General features: G+C 44.5%; 2 protein-coding genes across 6 annotated transcripts in view; both read left to right on the forward strand.

Annotated features, from left to right (window-relative positions):
• The window catches only part of best4 (bestrophin 4), a 13,942-nt gene extending 8,815 nt beyond the window's left edge, over positions 1-5,127 (forward strand). For 4 of the 5 annotated variants that reach the window (XM_056293475.1, XM_056293473.1, XM_056293474.1 and 1 more), the window contains exons 3-10: positions 1,494-1,594; positions 1,739-1,972; positions 2,978-3,132; positions 3,301-3,378; positions 3,560-3,712; positions 3,801-3,881; positions 3,965-4,119; positions 4,251-5,127. In XM_056293475.1, the coding sequence (XP_056149450.1) occupies positions 1,494-1,594; positions 1,739-1,972; positions 2,978-3,132; positions 3,301-3,378; positions 3,560-3,712; positions 3,801-3,881; positions 3,965-4,119; positions 4,251-4,569 (1,276 nt within the window). In that variant the 3' untranslated portion in view covers positions 4,570-5,127. The remainder of the gene's footprint in view (positions 1-1,493; positions 1,595-1,738; positions 1,973-2,977; positions 3,133-3,300; positions 3,379-3,559; positions 3,713-3,800; positions 3,882-3,964; positions 4,120-4,250) is intronic. The other variant, XM_056293477.1, reaches the window with a different exon arrangement.
• A 5,321-nt stretch (positions 5,128-10,448) lies between these two features.
• On the forward strand, positions 10,449-21,686 carry hectd3 (HECT domain containing 3). The gene is made up of 20 exons (XM_056293261.1): positions 10,449-10,498; positions 10,936-11,395; positions 11,615-11,868; positions 12,806-12,941; positions 13,186-13,307; positions 13,443-13,556; positions 15,248-15,330; positions 15,589-15,754; positions 16,074-16,155; positions 16,285-16,467; positions 16,633-16,685; positions 16,802-16,970; positions 17,547-17,660; positions 17,772-17,861; positions 19,037-19,243; positions 19,611-19,740; positions 20,083-20,157; positions 20,424-20,505; positions 20,611-20,682; positions 21,449-21,686. Exons 2-20 carry the CDS (start codon positions 11,051-11,053, stop codon positions 21,531-21,533), a joined length of 2,562 nt encoding a protein of 853 aa, XP_056149236.1. The 5' UTR covers positions 10,449-10,498; positions 10,936-11,050; the 3' UTR covers positions 21,534-21,686.
• Positions 21,687-21,825: the final 139 nt, after the last annotated feature.

Genomic DNA, 21,825 nt, shown 5'->3' on the forward strand with positions numbered 1-21,825 from the left:
ATCTGAAGTGATCAACAAATCCACACATCAAACTCAACAAATAAATCTCCGTATGCACCAGATTATTTGTTTATTATTGTTTTTATTTTATTATTTTATTTTATTATTCATTTTTTATTTTATTTTTATATATTGTTATTTGTTATTTGTTGTTTTATTATTTTATTTTATTATTTTATTTTTTATTCATTGTTTATTTTTATTTTATTTTTATATATTGTTATTTTTTATTCTATTATTTTATTATCTATTATTTTATTATTTGATCAAACTCAGCGAACACGTCTGCGTATGGATCAGATTATTTGCTGCATGTTGGAAAAGGAGTGGGAGGAAGTAACACTTCGGCTGCTCTATATTACAAAGAGGAAAAGAAAAATAAAATAACAAAGAAATATATGACGATAAATAAATGAATGAATAAAAATACATAACAACCCAGATATCCACTCGGTGTGATAGAAAGAATAATAAAAACAAAAAGAAATGATAAGAAATGTTTAGAGACAAATGAAACTTGGACAGTTAACACAACTCTTCCTCATCCCTTTATCTCTTGGTAATCAGACCTTTGTACTTCTTCTTGAACTGTGTAATGTTTGTACTTTGCTTGAGTTCCATGTTCAAATTGTTTTACCCTGCAGATTGAAAGGCCACTGCTCTTGAAAGTTGTACGAACACATCATTTCCTGAAGTTTAATCTCCCTCTCAATTTATGTATATTCCCCAGCGGCACGGTGGCGCAGTGGTTAGCGCGTTCGCCTCACAGCAAGAAGGTCTTGGGTTCGAGCCCCAGGGCTGTCCAACCTTGGGGGTCGTCCCGGGTTGTCCTCTGTGTGGCGGGCCCTGTGATGGACTGGCGGCCTGTCCAAGGTGTCCCCCTACCTGCCGCCCAATGACTGCTTGTATTCTCATCAGCTCCCCTGCCATGTGGAGTCCCTCAGGGGTCTATCCTTGGGCCAGTCCTCTTCTCTTTATACATGCTTCCTCTGGGTCATTTGTTCAGTCACTTTCAAGACATGTCATACCACCGTTACGCCGATGATACTCAGATCTATTTCTCTGCCAAACCCAGGCTCCAGCATCCCCACAACCCTGAGAGCAGGATGAGCGGTTTGGATAATGGATGGATGGATTAAAATCTCCTTCTCGATCTGAGAATATTTCTTGTTTACTACTCGGTGGTAGATTTTTTCCTGCGTTGAACATTATTTGTGCTGCGTTAAATTCTACTAAATCCCTGAACTTCAAGGCACTTGACTTTAAAAATAGCTTGTTGGTGTGTTCACGATATCCTGCATTGTATACCCTTATGGCATTTTTCGTAGTATGCATAATGGTTGTGTATGAGCCAACCTGATATTTTTCGTGGCTGTTTGATAATTATGGAGCACTACATCTGTCAGACATCGCGTCTTGCAGCAGCACGGTGCCCATGGGAAGCTGCTCAGTGAGGTTTCGATGATCTGATGATCTGATGATCTGACCCGCAGGTTTCTCCTCACGCCAACGCAGCAGGAGCTATTTGAACGCATCGCCCTGTACTGTGACCAGTTTACCAACACCAGCTTCATCCCAGTTTCCTTTGTGCTGGGTGAGTCCCACTAAATTTTGGTGTGAGCTGCCTCTCGACACGTGTCAGTATCTTTTACCTGTCGCACTTGGCCTGAATCTCCATTCAGTGCTCCACCTCGTGAGGTTCAGCGCTGAACTACAGGATGTTGTTGTGGTTCAACAGGATTCTATGTCACCCTGGCCTTCAATCGATGGTGGGGACAGTACACCAGTTTCCCACTGCCAGACAACCTGATGATGGCCGTGTCCGGGAACGTCCACGGTACGGATGAGAAGGGCCGCCTGCTGCGGCGCACACTGATGAGATTCGCTAACTTGTCGTCCGTTCTCATCCTTCGCTCTATAAGCACCAGAGTGTGCAAGCGTTTCCCATCTTTGGAGCAGATTGTGGAATCTGGTGAGAACTAGGCAACATGCACCAGTTCTGTGAATTAATTGTTACGTAGCTTTACAAGATATTTCTTGTTTTTGTGAGGCTTATGCTTTGGTCAAAGATTTTTTGCACATGCAGGGACTACTACTATTACTACTACTACTACTACTACTACTACTACTACTACTACTACTACTACTACTACTTTCAGATGCTCCCGTTAGGGGGCGCCACAGCGGATCATCCGTTTCCAGCTCTTCCTGTCCTCTGCATCTTCCTCTGTCACAGCAGCCACCTGCATGTCCTCTCTCACCACATCCATAAACCTCCTCTTTGGCCTTCCTCTTTTCCTCTTCCCTGGCAGCTCCATATTCAGCATCCTTCTCCCAACATACCCAGCATCTCTCCTCCACACATGTCCAAACCATCTCCATCTTGCCTCTCTTGCTTTGTCTCCAAACCATCCAACCTGAGCGGTCCCTCTAATATAATCGTTCCTAATCCTGTCCTTCTTCGTCACTCCCAGTGAAAATCTTAGCATCTTCAACTCTGCCACCTCCAGCTCTGCCTCCTGTCTTTTCATCAGTGCCACTGTCTCCAAACCATACAACATAGCTGGTCTCACGACCATCTTGTAAACCTTCCCTTTAACTCTTGCTGGTACCCTTCTGTCACAAAGCACTCCTGACACTCTTCCCCACCCACTCCACCCTGCCTGCACTCTCTTCTTCACCTCTCTTCTCTACCCCCCCCCCCATTGCTTTGGACAGTTGACCCCAACTTCACCCCTTGCACGTGCAGGAACTGAGAATCATTTTCTCAATAAAATCTGTGAAAACTGTAAAATCCCCACCTGACCAACTATCCACCCACTGACCTCAGTAGCCACTGACTTGCCCCCACTCTCCTGTGGCTCGCTGGCTTGCACTCTACGTCCCCACTTAGTAAATACAATAAACGCAATAATTTGAATAACAGGCGAGTGAAATATATTCATATCTTATCTTGCACGGTATAATGTCTCCGCAGGATTTATGACATCACACGAGCTCAAAAAGTTCCAGTCGCTGCACTCTGATTTCAACAAGTACTGGATACCTTTGACTTGGTTTGCAAATCTGGCATCCAAAGCGAGGAAGGAAGGTCGAATAAGGGACGACGTAGCTTTGAGACTGCTCATGGACGTACGTGTTTTTTCTTGTGTTTTGCAAAATGGACAAGAGGCTGTATTAGTTGTCACTTTTTGATACATGTATTTTTCTTTAATATTTTCAAACGTTGACTGTAGAGCCATTGAATCTGAATATTTCATAGCCTATATCTGCACCACCATTACTGTTCTTTTCTTGCAGGAGCTCAATAACTATAGGGCCAAGTGCAGTCTCCTGTTCCACTATGACTGGATCAGCATCCCCCTGGTTTACACACAGGTAGACACTGAAGAGACAAGGCCCATTTATCATCAACCCACGATCAGCCCTTTTTGTTAGCCTGTCTTATTTTTCCCCCTTTTCTCCAATACTTGTTTCAGTAAAGAGACAGAGCTGGACCTAAAAGCAGTAGGTCATTAGCAAATTATCTATTGATATGTTTTCCCCTTCACCCACGCAGGTAGTTACTGTGGCAGTTTATTCCTTTTTTGGCTTCTGTCTGATTGGCCGACAGTTCCTGAACCCCGAGAAGGGTTATAAGGACCACACGGTGGACATGTACGTACCGGTTTTCACACTGCTCCAGTTCTTCTTCTACTCCGGCTGGCTCAAGGTGAGACGACATGTTGTTCTTCGGTGGCAAAAATGAAGCCCGTGCTTGTTGTGGAAGAGGGGCCTGACCGAGTATGTCCATTCTGAAGGTGGGGGAGCTCATCATTAATCCGTTTGGAGAGGATGACGATGACTTTGAAACCAACCAGCTGATTGACCGAAACATCCAGGTTGTTTCCACGCGGCTACGCTTTAGTTTACTTCTGAGAGCTCTGAACATATAACATTCGGTTTCTGTGTCTGTCGTGTGTAGGTATCGATGCTGGCAGTGGACGATATGTACCAAAACCTGCCTCTGGCAGTAAAGGACAAGCACTGGTTGCAGGGGAACTTCTCCATCCCTTACACCATATCTACAGCAGCAGAGAGTCTCAAACCGGCCTTCAAGGGCTCCACCTATAACATGACGTAAGCTTAAAGTTCTCTGTTAATCTGACCTACCCTGCAACCACACATCCATCCACGCTCTCGTGACCATCAGATGGCATGCGTGGCTTGTGCTGTACTTTTAGAATGACTCGTGTATTCGCCACATGCAGAATGAGTGCTGAAGACTTTAAGATGGACCAGCACGTGGACGGGCCATTGACGACGCAGCACATACCTCTTAGGAGCTACCCGAGCGATGCTGCTGAAAACCTGCCGGAAGGCCAGGGCGTTCTCTGGCGGGGGAGCCTCCCGTTGCTGAATGACTGCTCCTCAAGCACAGATGAAGAGGGGTGTATTCATGCTTACGGGAATGACGTCTGTGTTCTCTCTCTGGGCAAATGTGACGATGAGGTCTGGAGTCAGAGAGAGCAAGAAGAGACCATGACTCAAGCTGCAGGGGAGAACATGTCGTCACAACAAGCTGGCTAGTGTGTGCACTGGTAGATGGCATGTAAATCCTCTTGAAAAAGTTAATTTCAGGGACCCTTAAATAGCAATACACCGGGTCACGCACTCATTTAGTTAAAACTCTGGTTCAGTGACCTCAACGAGGCAAGCCTGTGTTGTTGTTTGTTTAGTGCTGAATTGTTTACTTAGTAATGAAGAGTTAACACTGCTGTACATGGGAGAATAACAGTAAAACCAAAGACGGCAATAATCATCCTTTTACTATGCATAACTTGATGACTTCTGATTAATTAAATTCTAGTTAAATTGTTTCTCTTTTTTCTCTGGGGATCAAACTTGAGCAATGCTGATTTGATGCATACAATTGTTTTTTGTTTTTGTTAACAAATGGGCTAAAACAACATATTTCTGTTTGAGTACAGACATTATCAATTTTTCATACTTTTATTTGTGAAATTTTGATAATAAATCTGAGTAGATATTAAATGTTTTTGATGCCCAGTAATATAAACAGACCATATTCAATTGATACATGATTTAAAAAAATGTGCAGGTGTAGACTAAGAATAAATAATATAGAATAAATAAAATGTACAAGAATGAATAATGATTTCAATTCTCCTTTGCACAATTCATGTCTCAGTTGTGTCGGTGCGTCAGGATGCCTCTCGCTCCTCCGTCTGAATCTCCTCCACATGACTTATACGGCGTCTACTGTATAAAATTCAAAAAATTCAATTCAATATATTGTCATTAAAAACAATGTGCAGGCACATGTTAAGAATGAAATGAGGGCTGTGGCTTCACCAAACAGTGCAAGACAGACACAGACAAACACAGCAAACACAATATAAGATATACACACATGAAGACCAAAAGCTAAAAATAAGATAAAAAAGCTGGAGTACAAAATATTTGAAAATATCTGCAGACATTCAGTGGGTAGCCAGGTTCAGGTGGGCAACAGCTTGTGGAAAGAAGCTGTTTTTGAGCCTGGTAGTGCGGGCTCTGAGGCTCCTGTAGCGCCTCCCAGAGCGCAGGGGGGAGAACAGTCCATGGTTGGGGTGGGTGGGATCTCTGCTGATGCTCAGACCCCTTCGAAGGCAGCGTTTGTAATAAATGTCTTTTATGGCTGGGAGCTGGGTACCGGTGATATGCTGGGCCGCCTTGACGATCCGCTGCAGAGCTTTCTGGTCTACTGAGGTGCAGTTGCCGTACTACACTGAGATGCAGCTGGTCAGGATGCTCTCTATGGTGCAGTGGTAGAAGTTGGTGAGAATTTTGGGGGGTAGACGGGCGCTCCTCAAACTCCTCAGGAAATGCAGGCATTGTTGGGCCTTTTTCACAAGGGCCTGGGTGTTTAATGGCCACGAAAGGTCCTCGCTGATGTGGACTCCAAGGAATTTAAAGCTGGAAACATGCTCCACTTCCACCCCATTGATGTGTATGGGGGAGTGGCTGCAGCTTCTAGACCTCCTGAAGTCCACAATCAGCTCCTTTGTCTTCTGCACATTAAGGACAAGATTGTTGGTAGTACACCATGATGTGAGGTGCTCAATCTCGTCTCTGTAGGCCGTCTCGTCATTGTTGGTGATACGGCCGATGACTGTGGTGTCATCTGCAAACTTAACTATAACATTTGAAGGGTGAGTTGGCAGGCAGTCGTGGGTGAAGAGGGAGAAAAGGAGGGGGCTCAGAACACAGCCTTGAGGGGCACCTGTGCTGAGGGTAAGGGTGGAGGAGGAGTGGTCACCTAACCTAACAGACTGAGGTCTGTTGGTCAGGAAGTCCAGGGTCCAGTTACAGAGGGAGGAGTTGAGGCCAAGGGAGAGGAGTTTGGTGGTTAGTTTGGCGGGGATGATAATGTTGAAGGCAGAGCTGTAATCTATAAACAGCATCCGGATGTATGTGTTGTTAAGTTCAAGGTGGGTCAGAGCAAAGTGCAGGGCAGTGGCAATGGCACCCTCAGTAGACCTTTTGGGACGGTAGGCGAACTGATGTGGGTCGAATGTGGGGGGGATAATGTTTTTGGTGTGAGCCAGAACCAGTCTCTCAAAGCACTTCATGGCAATTGGGGTGAGTGCTATGGATCGGTAGTCATTCAGACATGTGGCTGTGGGTTTCTTGGAGACAGGAATGATAGAGGTGGTCTTAAAGCATGCCGGGACTTTAGATTGGGACAGTGAGAGGTTAAATATACAGTTGTGAGGACCTCAGCCAGCTGGTCGGCACATTCCCGGGGGACCTGACCCGGTATACCATCCGGTCCGGCAGCCTTCCGTGTGTTCACTCTGCGCAGTGATTCTTTGACCTCTGCGATTGATAGAGTGAGCACCTGGTTTTCTGGGTGGCTGGGGATTTTTGTGGCTGGGTCAGTATTGTCCTTGTCGAAGCGGGTATAGAAATGATTTAGCTTGTCTGGCAGGGAGGCATCATGGACAGTGGGACCACTATTGGAGCTTTTGTAGTCTGTGATAGACTGAATGCCTTGCCACATTCGGAACCATAGGAATTATAGCTTTGGCTGGATTCCCTCACAGTCAATTTCATGGAGGCAAAATACGTTTCTGATGTTCCCTACGCCCAGTTGGTATCTCTTTTTACTGAAAAATATCCAGGCCTAGTGGATTGGCCAGACAACGGTCCAAAAACCCAAGTGGTCTGCAGACACTTCCCTTTTTACCTACAGTCGCTTAACTAATACTAGAGGTATTAAACACTTAAACGTGTTTCTGGAGCTGTAAACTGAACGATGTGACTGTACGGTGATGAAACGTTTCACTGCTGATGTTCATCTCTGGTGCCCTCTCCACCTCAAGCTGATGTGTGGTGAGCGTTCTGCCGCAAAATGGCTGCCGTGCATCACCCAGGTGGGTACTACACATTGGTGGTGGTTGAAGTGAGTTTCCCCCTTCAATGTGAAGCTCTTTGGGTGTCTAGAAAGGCGCAATATAAATGTAATGATGATGATGATTATTATTATTATTACATGTCTTACCAAATTTACACGCCAGGGTTGCCCTTTAATTCCCTTGTTATTTGCCCTCACCATAGAACCCCTGGCAATAACACTTCGTTCCAAAACTCTCATTAGAGGTATAGTTAGATACGGACACAAGCACAAACTGTCTCTATGTGCAGATGACTAAAAAACAAGGGGATTTAATTCATATTAAAGCCTGAGTTGGTATATTTACATTGTGTATATCTATACATACCCCCATCCAAACCGCTTATCCTGCTCTCAGGGCCTATCCCAGTAGGCATTGGGCGGCAGGCGGGGAGACACCCTGGACAGGCCGCCAGTCCATCACAGGGCCCACACACACACACACACACACACACACACACACACACACACACACACACACACACACACACACACACACACACACACACACACATGGGTTTGAAATGGCTCAACACGCCATCTACCGTTTTGAATGAGCCCTGAATTTGCAAGACCCACGTTGACGTAGAGTCGGCCGCTTGGGACTTATTACGTCATGAAAAAAGGAAAAGAAATAAGTAAATATATGCTGATGCAGACTCGTTATTCAAAGGAGTGTACTCGCTAACTTTGCGCCTTTATAACATTTACTACCAAACTTGAATTTCTTTCAATTTACAGTTAGTTATATTATTTCATCATATTCAGTTTTGGCGCAATGGTTCGGACTTGTGCCCCTGACGCACCACAAACCCCACCACGCTGGTTTGAACGGGGAGTCAAAGAGGCCGTTTACGTGAAGAGGGAACGACCACCCCTGAACCGAGGGGGGGGCGGGGCCTAAGAGTACATCTGTCGCCATCTTAACAATGCTGTGATTGAAAGCGTTCCCTCTGTGTGCACGTGGCCACTGTAACGTTCAAGCCCATATCTGCATATGACACTGGTCGTTGGTGTCGGTCCGCGGGCGTTATGCCACCGTATTGATTATAAGGGTGGGGATACCTGCAGTCAGTTTAGACCGACACTTAGATGAGGGCTGAAATGTATCCAGATGAACTGATTCAACTTTCTTGGACTTGCATAAAACTTAATTAGCTGGGAGGTCATGGTCATGGTCATGTCATCTGTCATTTCCTTGAGAGTTTGCCATATTAATCTGGAGTTACTGGCAGAGAATTGTTGTTCCAATGTTGTTGCATAGCTGGACTTTGCTTTTCTTATTGCAGCACATAACTTATTATATGCTTGGCTGCTCCGTGTTGACCCCTGTCCCTGATTTTGTACACCCAGTTCTTTCCTTTGTGCAGGAGGAGTAATTCTTTGGAGAACCGGGATTTTGTTTTTTTTTATTGCCATGCAACGTCACTGTGCTGGTAGGGATGCACATTTCCTCGCAGAACTTGATGTATGACGTCTCTGTTCGTGACGTCATCGAGGGAGTCGCAAGCTGCGCTAAATCTATTCCAATTAGTGCATTCAAAGCACCCTCGAAGCGCTTCAGTGGCATCCATGAACCTGGGGTTGACAGGTTTGGATGTTCTCTTGATGGATTTGAGCTCGTGCGTGTATTTTGGGATGAGGAGTAACACCGCGTGGTCGGACTTCCCTCGGGAATGCACGGTGAGCCTTCGAAATTGAGACGTGGCAGTGATCCAATGTTTTGTTTTCTCTGCTATGGCGAGTGACGTGTTGCTTATTGTTCGGGAGTTCGAGGGACAGGTTGGTACGATTGAATCGTCTAGCACGATGACAGACGTGTCAGGGTTGGAGTTTTTAAAGGAGGAAGTGTGTTGCGAGAGTTCTCTAATGACTGTGTTGGCGTTAGCTTGTGGTGAAATGTAAACAGCAACTAGTACCATTGAATCTAATTCTCTCTCGGAAGGTAATGTGGTCTCCTGTATGTCAAACGGGCGAATTCAAGAGCAGTGGCGATGAAGGCTTGTTGAGTTGTTGCACCAGCGCTGATTGACCATGAGACAAATTACGTGAGTTACTGGGTGAGGTCATGTGAGAGCGCTCCTCTCAGGTGCTTTTGCTGTCAAGAACACGGACATGTTGCAGCAGTATGTAATGGAGCCAGAAGATGGAGGGGGGGGGATGAGGGAAGGAAAACAGCGATGTGGAAAATTGTGTAGCGAATTCGGGGGATAACGCAACCACAGGAACTGCCGTGGCCGGGAGGCGAACCCGTATCGCCCGCACCGCAGGAGATATCGCTAACCGCTCGACTAAAGGGTCAGCCAGCGGCCAGCGTGTCTTCTTATCCATGCACGTTACAATTGCAAAGTTGAGAAAGTGCCACGGAAATCACGATAGGGGGTCAGCACAGTGTCCAAAAAGAATTAAGGAAGAGAAAGTGAATAAGATGAGGGCAGAAATGGGATTGTCGCACGCCGAAGCTGCTGAGAGAGTGGCGACATATTGGAAGTGCAAAAAGAACCGGCGCAGGAAAGGAACGGAGCTGACCAGAATATCTGCATGGACCAAAAAAAAAAAATGTTACCTTCATTGCCATGGCAACAAAATATGCAGCAGAAATAAAAGGGAAGTCGGAATCAGCATGGTGCTGGGTGCTGCCAGGCGATACCTGAGTGTTGTGGACATATCTGGAGAAGATGTAGGCGTTACGCTTACGGGAAGGAGTTGCATCGACTCACAACCGGCTTATAGGATGAACAGTGTGAACGGGGTCGCTTTGGGCGCATCCAACGTAAACAATCGGTACCGAGAAGTTCTTACGTTTCAGCGGGTCGCGTTAATGCGACGTTTCCGATGCCAACCGCCAATAAAAACCGAGAGGGGAGGAAGAAGGAGAGACGCGTATGTGTGCTTTTATTTTCGAATGAAGAAGAAGAAGAAGAAGAAGAAACGCGCATGCGCACTTTTATTTTGAAGTACGGGTGACGGCGGTCACGGAGGGCCAAACGCGCTTCCGCAAATGTTGTATGGACTGGTGCAGGAAGCCCTCACGCTGCACCTTCATGTCAACCGCAAAAGGTACGTGGACGAGTCTGTCGTCCGGCTTTTGGTATCCGTCACAGCCGCGCTATTTGTCGCTCATCCGACATTTGCCTAACTCAACTCCCGGTGTCGGTTGTGTTAAGCGGTTCCCGGGGGTAGGCTAGCGAACGGTGTGCTAGCTAGCCCAGCTGGCTCGCTAACGCCAGTGGGCTGCTAGCGCTGTTTCTATTTCGCCGAGAAAACGAGGTGGGACGGAAACGGAGACACACACTTTTGTTTCTGCAGAGTTTTGATCGTAGCACGGCGTGTTCCGCCCTTTTGGACTCTGGACACGCCCAGGCAAGGAGCCCAGAAAGAGTGGACGCCGTAAAACCAGTCGCTGCGCTGTAAACCCAGTCCGGGGGGGGGGGGGTTGTGTCCTCTGAAGCGTTGGCGTGCCGCGAATGTTCTGTTTTGTCTCGTTTGTCTAACAGGGACATCTCCACAGCCGACCGGGGCAACAAAGGGAGGATTTGGAAAAACTGTAATGTCAGGTGACACCCCTCCGCTGTGCTGACTGCGAGAGCTTTGCGCCGGTCCACCAGCACCATGTCCCTGGGCGACAACCCTCACCTCCTGCTGGGGAGGATCCGGTTCCTCAACAAGTGCATTGAATGTTTCAGGAAGGGCGAACCTGTGCCGGAAAGCCTGTGTTATGTCCCCAAGGTGGTGTGCTTCAAACTCTGCAAGGATTCGTCAGCCACTTCATCCGGCGCATCTGCCGGCAGCTCCGCCGTTGGAAAGACCCTCGTCTCCGTCTACGAAAGCCCCCACCAGACTTCCCATAGCAAGAAATTATGCAAGTACAATATTGAACCAAAGAAAGGGACATGCATCCGGACAACAGGGGAAGAATACTGTAACAGTCAAGGCCTGTGGGTCAAAATAAATAAAGTAAGCTCTTCACTTCTTGTTGCAATCACATTACCTTGTACTGCGCTGCTGTCGGGTAGTTTATTATACAGTGAAGCCAGTGCTGCCGGGCCAGTCGTTCTGATTCACTTGTATAATCTGCCTTTATTATTACGCCACACAAAGTTTATGCATTGCTGCGTTTTCCAGTTTTGATCATCATCAGTTTTTCTTTTAACCTGTGTCTGTTTCCCTCCTCAGGAACAGCTGGAGGAACATCGTGTGTGCCAGGAGCTGGAGGAGGGCTGGATCCTGGTGTGTAAGCATACGGAGGGGGGTGACAGGCTGGTGCCCGTGGATTCACCAGAGACTTTGAGCAGACATCAGCAACTTTTTGGCTATGACCACAAACCCTGTGATAGATGGGAGCAAGTGGTGGATGTGGAGAATTCCCTGTACATGGGTTCTAAACCGAAGGTTGCTGAGTGTGACTATGCTGCCGTCCAGAAGCTTAGGTGAGTGTGCTTGTGTGACACTGTGTGCTTTCAGATTTCGATCTCCATGCTGTTTGTGTCAGTTGTGAGTATGAGGCATCCCATTTTATTGAGTGGAGCAAACGGCATTCCTCCTTCTGCTATCAACCTTGGCACACTTTTCTATACATACACTAGGTGAAGAAGAGAGTGCAGGCAGGTGGAGTAGGTGAAGAGGGTCAAGATTGATTTGCTACAAAAGGGTACCAGCAAGAGTTAAAGGGAAGGTTTACAAGATGGTTGTGAGACCAGCTATGTTATGGTTTGAAGACAGTGGCACTGACAGGAGGCGGAGCTGGAGGTGGCAGAGTTGAAGATGCTAAGCTTTTCATTGGGAGGGACGAAGGAGGACAGGATTAGCAACGAGTATATTAGAGGGACAGCTCAGGTTGGACAGTTTGGAGACAAAGCAAGAGAGGCAAGATGGAGATGGCTTGGACATGTGTGGAGGAGAGATGCTGGGTATATTGGGAGAGGGATGCTGAATATGGAGCTGCCAGGGAAGAGGAAAAGAGGAAGGCCAAAGAGGAGGTTTATGGATGTGGTGAGAGAGGACATGCAAGTGGCTGGTATGACAGAGGAAGATGCAGAGGACAGGAAGAGATGGAAACGTATGATCCGCTGTGGCGACCTCTAACGGGAGCAGCCGAAACTAGTAGTAGTAGACACTAAGAATGTTACAGCTCTACACACGCTCACATTAGTTCTTTAGGATGGCAAATACCAAAAACAAAATTCACTGATTCATATAATCCTATTTAGAAGGTTTTAATCAAATTAGGACAAACTGAAGGTTATTCACTCAAAATGGTTAAAGAGAGCTATTTTAGACATTGGGATTTTTTTGTTTTTTATAAATTGTCCGCAAGACATTCAAATAAATATGGTGTTCCCTTCCCTGCCTCTGAATCATGCAAAGGTATGTGACGCCCACCTGGACATATGAATGTGATGAGGACCTGGTGCACTACTTTTTTGACCACATTGGAAAGGAGGATGAGAACCTGGGCAGTGTGAAGCAGTGTGTTACCAGTATCGAAGTTTCTTCATGTTCAGTAAGTCATATGTAGGACAAATAAATAAAATTAAGTCTAATTTTAACTGAAGTTAGTTCTATGGCGATTTGTAGAGGGAGCCTTGTGTCTTCTAGTATTGGTACCGGTACTGATAAATATTGACTTGACATTCATAAAACTATCAATGATCCTGAAACTTAACGGTGGTACGGTGTTGTTGACACTGTATATTTTACAAATGACAACACTTTTTCAAACTAACAAACTTTTATTCTGTTGCTAGGAGGACCCCAGTGGTGGTGCCAGCTGTCTGACTGATGGAGACACAGAGACGTACTGGGAGAGTGACGGCATGCAGGGACAGCACTGGATCCGCCTGCACATGAAGAGAGGCACTGTGGTCAAGTAAGGGCCCTGTCAACATGTCAATATTTGTGGGCTCTCACCATGGTGAATGCTTTCTTCAGATGGTCAAGTTTCATCATATTGAAAAGGAGTTTGTTTTGCTTATATGTACTGCACTGCTCTTGTTCCCTTCAGTAAGCTGATTTTGACAGTGGACTCGACAGATGACAACTACATGCCCAAGAGAGTCACTGTGTTCGGAGGAGAGGGAGACAATCTGAAGAAGCTCAGTGATGTCACCATAGATGAGTGAGTGTTTTCTAAAACAAAAGTTGATGTATAGATTGTTGTACTGCAGCTTTGCTCCTCATGGAGATAACATACTAAGTGTCAATTTGCAAGTAGCCCAATAACGACTTAATTTGTGCAGCACTGTCCTTAAATTAAAAAAAAGAATGCAAAACGTTTTAAAATCAAGAAAAACAAGACATTGAGGCAAGGTTATACAGAAATAGGCAGAGGCACCAGCAAAGGCATAACCATAAGAATTGGGATGGGGATAGGAAGTAGGGGTGTGTCAGTGTACACATGTACATGTTTACACGGAAATGAAACCATAACCGTTGAATAAAAATCCCTAACCGATAAACGTATAGTTTTTTAAAAATATATATATATATAATGCGTGATCACGTCATCATTCTTGGCTGCGTGACAAGTGCGAGCGCGATTGAAGCATGGGATGGCGGCTAGTAAAAATCTGTGAAGCCCCATGTGGTTGTTTGTTTTTTTTTAAAGAACGGAGAAGGAAATAAAGTAAAATGCAGCATTTGTCAGACAGCGCTGGCTTACAACGAGAGTACAGGGTCCATGGTCAACCACATCAGACTAAAACACCCGAGTGAGAAGTTACAGATAACGGGACAACAACAGACGATGCTAGCTTTGGCGAGGTGCTGTGACAAGGCGCGGGGCGAAAAGATAACCAACTTCATAGTGGGAATGGTTGCTGCCCTCGACATGCAGCCCTTGTCCATCGTCGAATGTGGGGTTTAAGAGGCTTGTGGAGTACCTTGAGCCATGTTACTCTATGCCTTCTAGGAAGCCCACCACCACCAAAATGCTTACCATTTAATGCATAGGCTAATCAAATGTCTGTCAGAATATGAATAATGATGTCACATTATTGTATAGCCTAAAGCACAACAGGGGTTGTCAATGTCAACAAGGACTATTTTCAACATGAATGGATAAATAACCACAAAAGAAATATATCACTACTGATTTATTGTAGCCTACAAAGCCACTGAAGTTCGAGGTTGGATTAGAAAGCTTATCAGCGGGATCTAATCGCGCCGAAGGGCTTCGTGGAAGCGGTAAGCTCCCAAACAACAACAGAAAAACAAAACAGCAAGTTTCTAACGCATACTCATCCAAAGATATCGATCTTTTGTAGATGGTGTAGCCTAGTTGTGTCATACGACATCGGCGACCTTAATAGCGGTGAATCTATGGAATAATAAAGCTACAGCGATCTCTAGCGGTATAGCACCGACATGCTTTCAAAATTCACAGAAATCCTGAAACATGTACACGTTTAAACGGCAAACATTGCACCGTGTAAATGTGTACAGATTTTAGTACACGTTCACATCCCTAATGGGAACCCTGGCTGGGTTAACAAGCAGGGTTCTGTGTGTGTGTGTGGGTGTGTACGCATGCCTGCACATGTGTGGAAGTGAAGGAAAGGGATTAAGTTACTTAAAAGACTGGTGATTTGGACACCCTGATCCTGAGAGTAAGTACCCTGATAGTGAAGGCCTGGTCTCCTTTAGTCCTACATTTAGTTATCTGTGGGCAGCTCTTATCAGTTTCCGAAGACCTTAACTGTTGTGAGGAAACCAGCACCTGGGCTATGTGTCAAATCTGAGGTTTGAGTATATGCATTTTGAACTGACTATACTATCATGACTATACTATCTGAACTATCTTGTCCCCAGCAATCTAATTGGAGAAGTGTGTGTTTTGGAAGATATGACATCACACTTACCTGTCATTGAGGTCCGGATAGAGGAATGTAGGGGTAAGGTTTCTTAAAAATTATTCCAGAATAATTTACCCAGAAAATTCCTCCTCCTCGTGAACTCTGTAATATTCCATGTCGTGTCTACTCCATGTAGCCTGGGAGGGGTGCTGTGGCTGCCAAAGCTTGTACAGCATATATAAATGGGTTGAAGCTGATAGCACATCTGTGTCCAACAAAAATGAGGTCATCAGTACCTCAAAAAGAACAGTGATGTCATAAATGTAAGATAGTATCTTCTCTCCTGTGCTACCCCAGATGAGGGCATAGACGTTCGGATCCGAGGCCTGAAGATCAAGTCATCGTGTGAAAGGGATATGGGCCTGAATGCTGACGTGTTCCAGTCCTCTAACCTGGTGCGCTACCCACGACTCGAGGGCACCCCCCCTGATGTCCTCTACCACAGGGCATTGGTCATTCAGAGGTAAAGTTGGATTCAGTCATGATGCCAAAGTTCCCTACAGTTGTGGAAAACCTTTAAAACGTATTCAGATTTTTTTTCGGATTGCAAAAATTTAGAGAAATGTTACATGCCTAATGACACTTTATATTTTTTTTTTCTTTTCTTATTTAACATCTCTGTGAGTAACAAGTTTTAGTTAACCCAAAAATAAACTAGAACACTTGAAACCACTTACTTATTAAACAAATATCTGGTGAAATTGGATTTGAAAATTACACCATGTGTTGGAGAAGTTATGAAATTTCCAACGAAATTGGTTGTTTTCTCCCTCACTCTGCAGGTTCATCTCGCTCCTGGACTCTTTGCTGCCCCACCTGGTACCGGCATGGGACTACAGCCTCGGTACCTTCGATCAGATCAAAGTGAGTCAGCTGGAAACTCTGCATCAATATTTGTACTGAAATAGAGGCTGCCGTTGCCAACTCCACCCAGAGCCACATGTTTATGTTTTTATTCATTTTACTATTCACTTGTATATTGCTACCCACTAGAGTATAAAGCAGTTCTTGCTGCTGTCCAAGCGCCGATCAGCTCTCATCACCCAGTGCCTGAAGGACTCGGAAACCAGTAAGCCCAATTTTATGCCCCGCCTGTACATCAACCGGCGTTTGGCCATGGAGCACAGGGACAATCCCTCCCTTGACCCCAGCTGCAAGAATGCAGTGTTCACACAGGTAACACTGACTTCCTGGTTGATGTCACCACTTCCTCACTGTCCAACTAGCATACTTATCACCTCTATGAGTTATTAGTGTAAAATTCACTAGTCACCTTTGGTGTAATCATGACTATGAATGTAGTGATATTAAATGGTTGATTTTTTTTCTTCTCCCATGTAGGTCTATGAGGGGCTCAAACCATCTGACAAATATGAAAAGACTTTAGATTATAGGTACTAATATTTCAATCTTTCAGCCTTTCATTTCCAATATTCACTACCAAGATATGATTTTCACTCATGGGTGTAAGGCTATAAAGAAAGCTCAACCTCTCTCAATGGATTCACAGGTGGCCTGCACGGTACGACCAGTGGTGGGAGTGCAAGTTCATCGCGGAGGGAATCATTGACCAAGGTGGGGGGTTCAGGGACAGCCTGGCAGACATGTCCGAAGAGCTCTGCCCCAGCTCAGCAGAGTGCCATATGCCCCTGCCATTCTTCACCAGAACATCCAACCAGGTAATCGACACATTGTATGCAGTTCTTTTCTCCAAATTGTATGGGCAACATTACGCATTACAACAAGGTAGATTTGTAGAAAAAAAAAAATCCAAGGGAATGGTGGGGTCTGCATCTGTCTACAGGAAGCATCCTAGACAGGCTGACATTCTGTCCAGGGTGCTTCCTATCCAGCCTGCTAAATACCTGCTTCAGCCTGCTGTGTCCCTCAGTTGGTTTTAGAGGGTATATAGAATGGGCGACACGGTGCCCTAGTGATTAGCACTGTTGCCTCAGAGCAAGCGAATCCTAGATTCTTTGTGGAGTTTCCATGTTCTCTGTTTGTGTGGGTTTACACCCACAGTTCAAAAGACATACGTCTTAGGTGAATAGCTGAATCTAAATTACCCATACTGTCCATGAGGTTTCCCTGCTTTCTGCCAAATGGTTGAGAATAGGGAATGATAAGTCATACTTTAGGTCAGACATCTATAATTTTTTGCTAATATGGAGACGTGAGTTCTCATTCTAATTAAAATTCTCTTCACGTTTTATAACGAGGCTAATGTCTTTGACTTCCTTTGTTATTCTTCCAAGGGCACTGGAGAGGCCAGAGACTACTACGTACCTAACCCGTCCTGTAAAGAGTTCCATAAATTTGAGTGGATTGGCCAGCTCATGGGAGCAGCTCTCAGAGGAAAAGACTTCCTGGTTGGTGAAACCTTCTCTGTATTATCAACTTAGTGTTGGCATGATTTCTAAATAAAACTGATTGATGGTGATGATTTAATTTTGTGAACCAAACCCTTTCTGACCATGCAGGTTTTGGCTCTACCTGGGCTGGTGTGGAAGCAGCTGACAGGAGAGGTGGTCAGCTGGAGCAAAGATTTCCCTGCAGTGGACTCAGTGCTGGTTAGGACTTCAAAACCGTTATAATGCTAATGCTCATATTCTTAAAATGTCCTGTTAGTTAAAAATGGCTGGAGCACACACTGACTCTTGAAGTAGAGCGAATTCCATTAGTAGTAGGAAGTCAGTGCCTGATGAAGATGAACGGATTTATGATGAACAACATTTTTGATTTGATCAAAGCAGAGGTCGGCACCAAATATTACCCTTAGATTTCGAGCAGCCTGCTTAATACTATTTGACAGAACACCAAGATTAGTACCAAAAGGACTAATGGAATGAAGGGGACCGAACAGTATGACCTCAGACTTATCATCATTCAATTTAAGAAGATTTTGGGACATCCAGAATTTAATATCAGAGGCAAGTTGTACAGTTTGCTAGGCTGCTAGGATCTGTGGGTTTTAGTGGTGCCATCAAACTTAAGTGTCGTCAGCATAAAAATGGCAAAATACACCATGATATTGAATAACCTGACAAAGAGACAGCATGTATATAGAAAACGGGGCCAAGAACTGAGCCTTGAGGGACATCACAACTCAACTGAGCCATCAAGGAAGTAGTTAACCAGAATGACAGAAAAAGTTCTGTTGGAGAGGTATGAGCATAATAAACTTAAGAGCTGAGCCCTTGATGCCTTCCCAAGTCTCCAAGCGATGTAAGAGGATACTGATGCTGTCACCTCAAAGGCTGCACTTAAGTCTAAAAAAACTAAAATTGAGCAGTCACCTCTGTCTGCCGTCAGCAGTAGGTTATCAGTAACCTTGACAAGAGCTCTCTCGGTACTAGGAAGTGCTCTAAAACCAGACTGGAACTATAGCAGTGAGCTAAATCTTTCCATTTCTTCACAGCAGAACTTTTCCTGTGCCCCCTTGAGGTTGGATCAAGTTAGTCATATGATGGTTTCATGGATTTGCGTTTGACATGTTACATTCAGCCTACATTTCTAATGATTTGTCACCCCCTTTCTCTTTACCATTTCTTCCATATTCCTGTACCTACTGGGTCTAAAGTAGAAAGAATTACATCCTGTCTGCCATGGTACACCTTTTGTTGGTCTACTTCATGCACTGACTACAGACATGGGAGAGAATAGACACAGGCAGGTTGATTAATGGTGATTCCTTGTATAGTTGAGATGTCAAATTTACATTGAAAATTTTGATGTATGTATACAGGTGAAGCTGCTGGAAGCCATGGAGTGTATGGACCAGGAGACATTTGAGTTCAAGTTTGGCGAGGAGCTGGTTTACACCACCCCGCTGAGTGACGGCCAGCTGGTGGAACTCATCCCGGGGGGGAGCAACGTGGTGGTTCGCTATGAGGACCGCACGGAGTTCATCCGCCTGTTGAAGAAAGCCCGGCTAGAGGAGAGCAAGCAGCAGGTATGTGTGAGGATGTGTTTGGACCCCATAAAGGTGTTGGATAAACTTTCATTGACAAAACTTATAGCAGAACTAGAATTCCTAATCTTTTTGTCACCGTAGTCGAAGTTTTTTTTTTTTTTTTTAAGATCTACTTTTGTTGATTTGAGCAATACCAATAAAGTGCTTTTCTCAATGCCCACATTGGGCTTCGTGCCGTCCTGGTAGTGACTATGTATTACTAAGGCTATAGGTATTTTCATATTTGAAATTATTTTACACTTTGTCTAAGCCTATTGAAGATTTATGCTTATGCTTTGTTCAGAGGGTTGCTAGTGCATTGAATTGTTCTTTCGTGAGTGTTTTTCTGTTTTTGTGCATGTTGAAGATTGCAGCCATGCAGGCGGGGCTGCTGAAGGTGGTGCCTCAGGCTGTGTTGGACCTGCTTACCTGGCAGGAAATGGAGAAGAAAGTGTGTGGAGACCCTGAGATCACTGTGGAGGCCCTGAAGCGACTCAGTAAGTATCTAATATAATGCACGACTAAGCCTCATTGCCACATTAAAAACTGTTCTATAGAGTGTGAGGCTCTTTGAGTGTCTATCTAGATAAAGTGCTATATAGATGTAATCCATTATTATTATTATTGTTATCATTATTTGTGTTGGAAATTGCAAGATGGTTTGAAATTATTCAATCTCTAGCTGCACATAAGAAATCATTTTTACCCAGCAGTAGGTTAAAAAGCGAAGTCAGAAGGTGTACATGTATCTTTATCACATGCAGTGATGACACAGAGTAGGTCTCCAGAAAAATAATAAAGATGTAAAACGATGATGTTTTCCCGACCCCTTCCCCCAGCACGCTATGAGGACCTGGAACAAACTGACGTTAGAGTGCTGTACCTATGGGAGGCGCTAATGAACTTCACCAATGGTTAGTTCACTGTTAAATCATTTGTCTGATTTCATAACATATATATGATATCTCATTTGGTTTAGCTATTCTCCAACACACTGTGTGTGTGTATGTGTGTGTGAGTGATTTTAGAAGGCCTGAGTACAAATCCATCATCTTAACCGGTCATTGTTTGGGCTGTGCTCTAGCCTTTAAGCTTGACATGTCCATTCTGTGTGGTGTGGTCAGGTCTGAGTTACTATTTGTTTTTGGTCATTCAAAACCCTTTTGAACTTCAATTCCAGAGGATCGCAGCAGGTTTCTTAGGTTTGTGACTGGGAGAAGCCGTCTTCCTGCCCCCATCTATATCTTTCCAGACAAGCAAGGGTAATTTGGCGTGCTTTCTCCCAAGTAATTTACGTAAAATATAATGGTGGTTTTTAGAAATGCTTTCTGTTTCAATTTTTACAACCTGGATTTTCCTCCCTGTAGCTCTGAAACGACAGACGCACTTCCACAATCCTCCACATGCTCTAGTACCCTTTATTTACCAAATTACCCAAGGTAAGTGCTCCATGCATTCATTATAAACCTCACTGTGTAGCTTGAACTCATCACTAACTTTATTGAGTGAGACCTCCACAACCTCAGACACCAAGAGTAACCTTAATGCCCCATCCACCCTTGATTTTATTCTTTGACAGTGAGTGTATTGGCATTCATGTCATACGTCATTTAATTATCTTCTAAATACCTAAAGTGGATCACTACATTGTTTTAAGATATATATCTACTTTTTCTAATTAAGTAAAGGTAGTGTGTAGGAAGCATTTTCTTGGATGCATATATTGGTTTTGGGAGTGCCCCAACCCCTCACACAGTGCAAGTGGAATAGATTTGGAGTTCCTGTGCTCTGAAGATTGCTACAGACCAGTGAATGTACTAGATACATTGTCAATGGTAAATAATGTCAATAATTTACTTTGTTGGATTCTCTACTGTAGCACACTGTCCAACAAAGTATATTCAAAGTCTGCACTGACTGTATCATGTTCTTGCACTTCTTTCTCAAAGTACTTTTATAAGCGCTTTTAATTTCCCACTTGTTTGTTGAGGCAGCAAAACAAGCCTTTCATTATGAGGATTAAGTGTAAACTTTCTTTTTATGTATGACAAATAATCTTGAAACTGGTGGAGAGCAGAAAAGTTAACATGAATGTAATGGGGAGGTGACATGCCACTAGCCTCCTCATTCACAACGTTTCTTTTTCTCATTAATAAATGTGATGAGTTTGTTGCCTAATAAGGGACTGTCTTCCTCTCCCCTCAGTGCAAAAGTTTGTGAGGAGAAGCTGCGCTATGCTGCTTACAACTGCGTAGCTATCGACACAGACATGAGCCCCTGGGAGGAGTGATCTGCCTCACTATGTCATAAGAAGAGCTCTACACACACCTATCCGTAGAATCACTCTCACAGAGGAATATTGCCAAGTTTTATCAGCATATCACTATAATATTGCCAATTGTTCGTATAATTAATTATAGTTGTATATAATAAAGAACTATATGGAAACACTGTCTTGTGGGTCTTCTGTCACATTTTATGAAAAAAGGAGGAATTCATGAATGAATGGAGCTTAGTGTTTTGTATTTGTAGAAAAACTTTGTATAGGAGAGTTTGGATTATTCAACAACCTTTTGACTATA

This window comes from Lampris incognitus, chromosome 14, assembly GCF_029633865.1.
Source record: "Lampris incognitus isolate fLamInc1 chromosome 14, fLamInc1.hap2, whole genome shotgun sequence".
Lineage (NCBI taxonomy): Eukaryota > Metazoa > Chordata > Actinopteri > Lampriformes > Lampridae > Lampris > Lampris incognitus.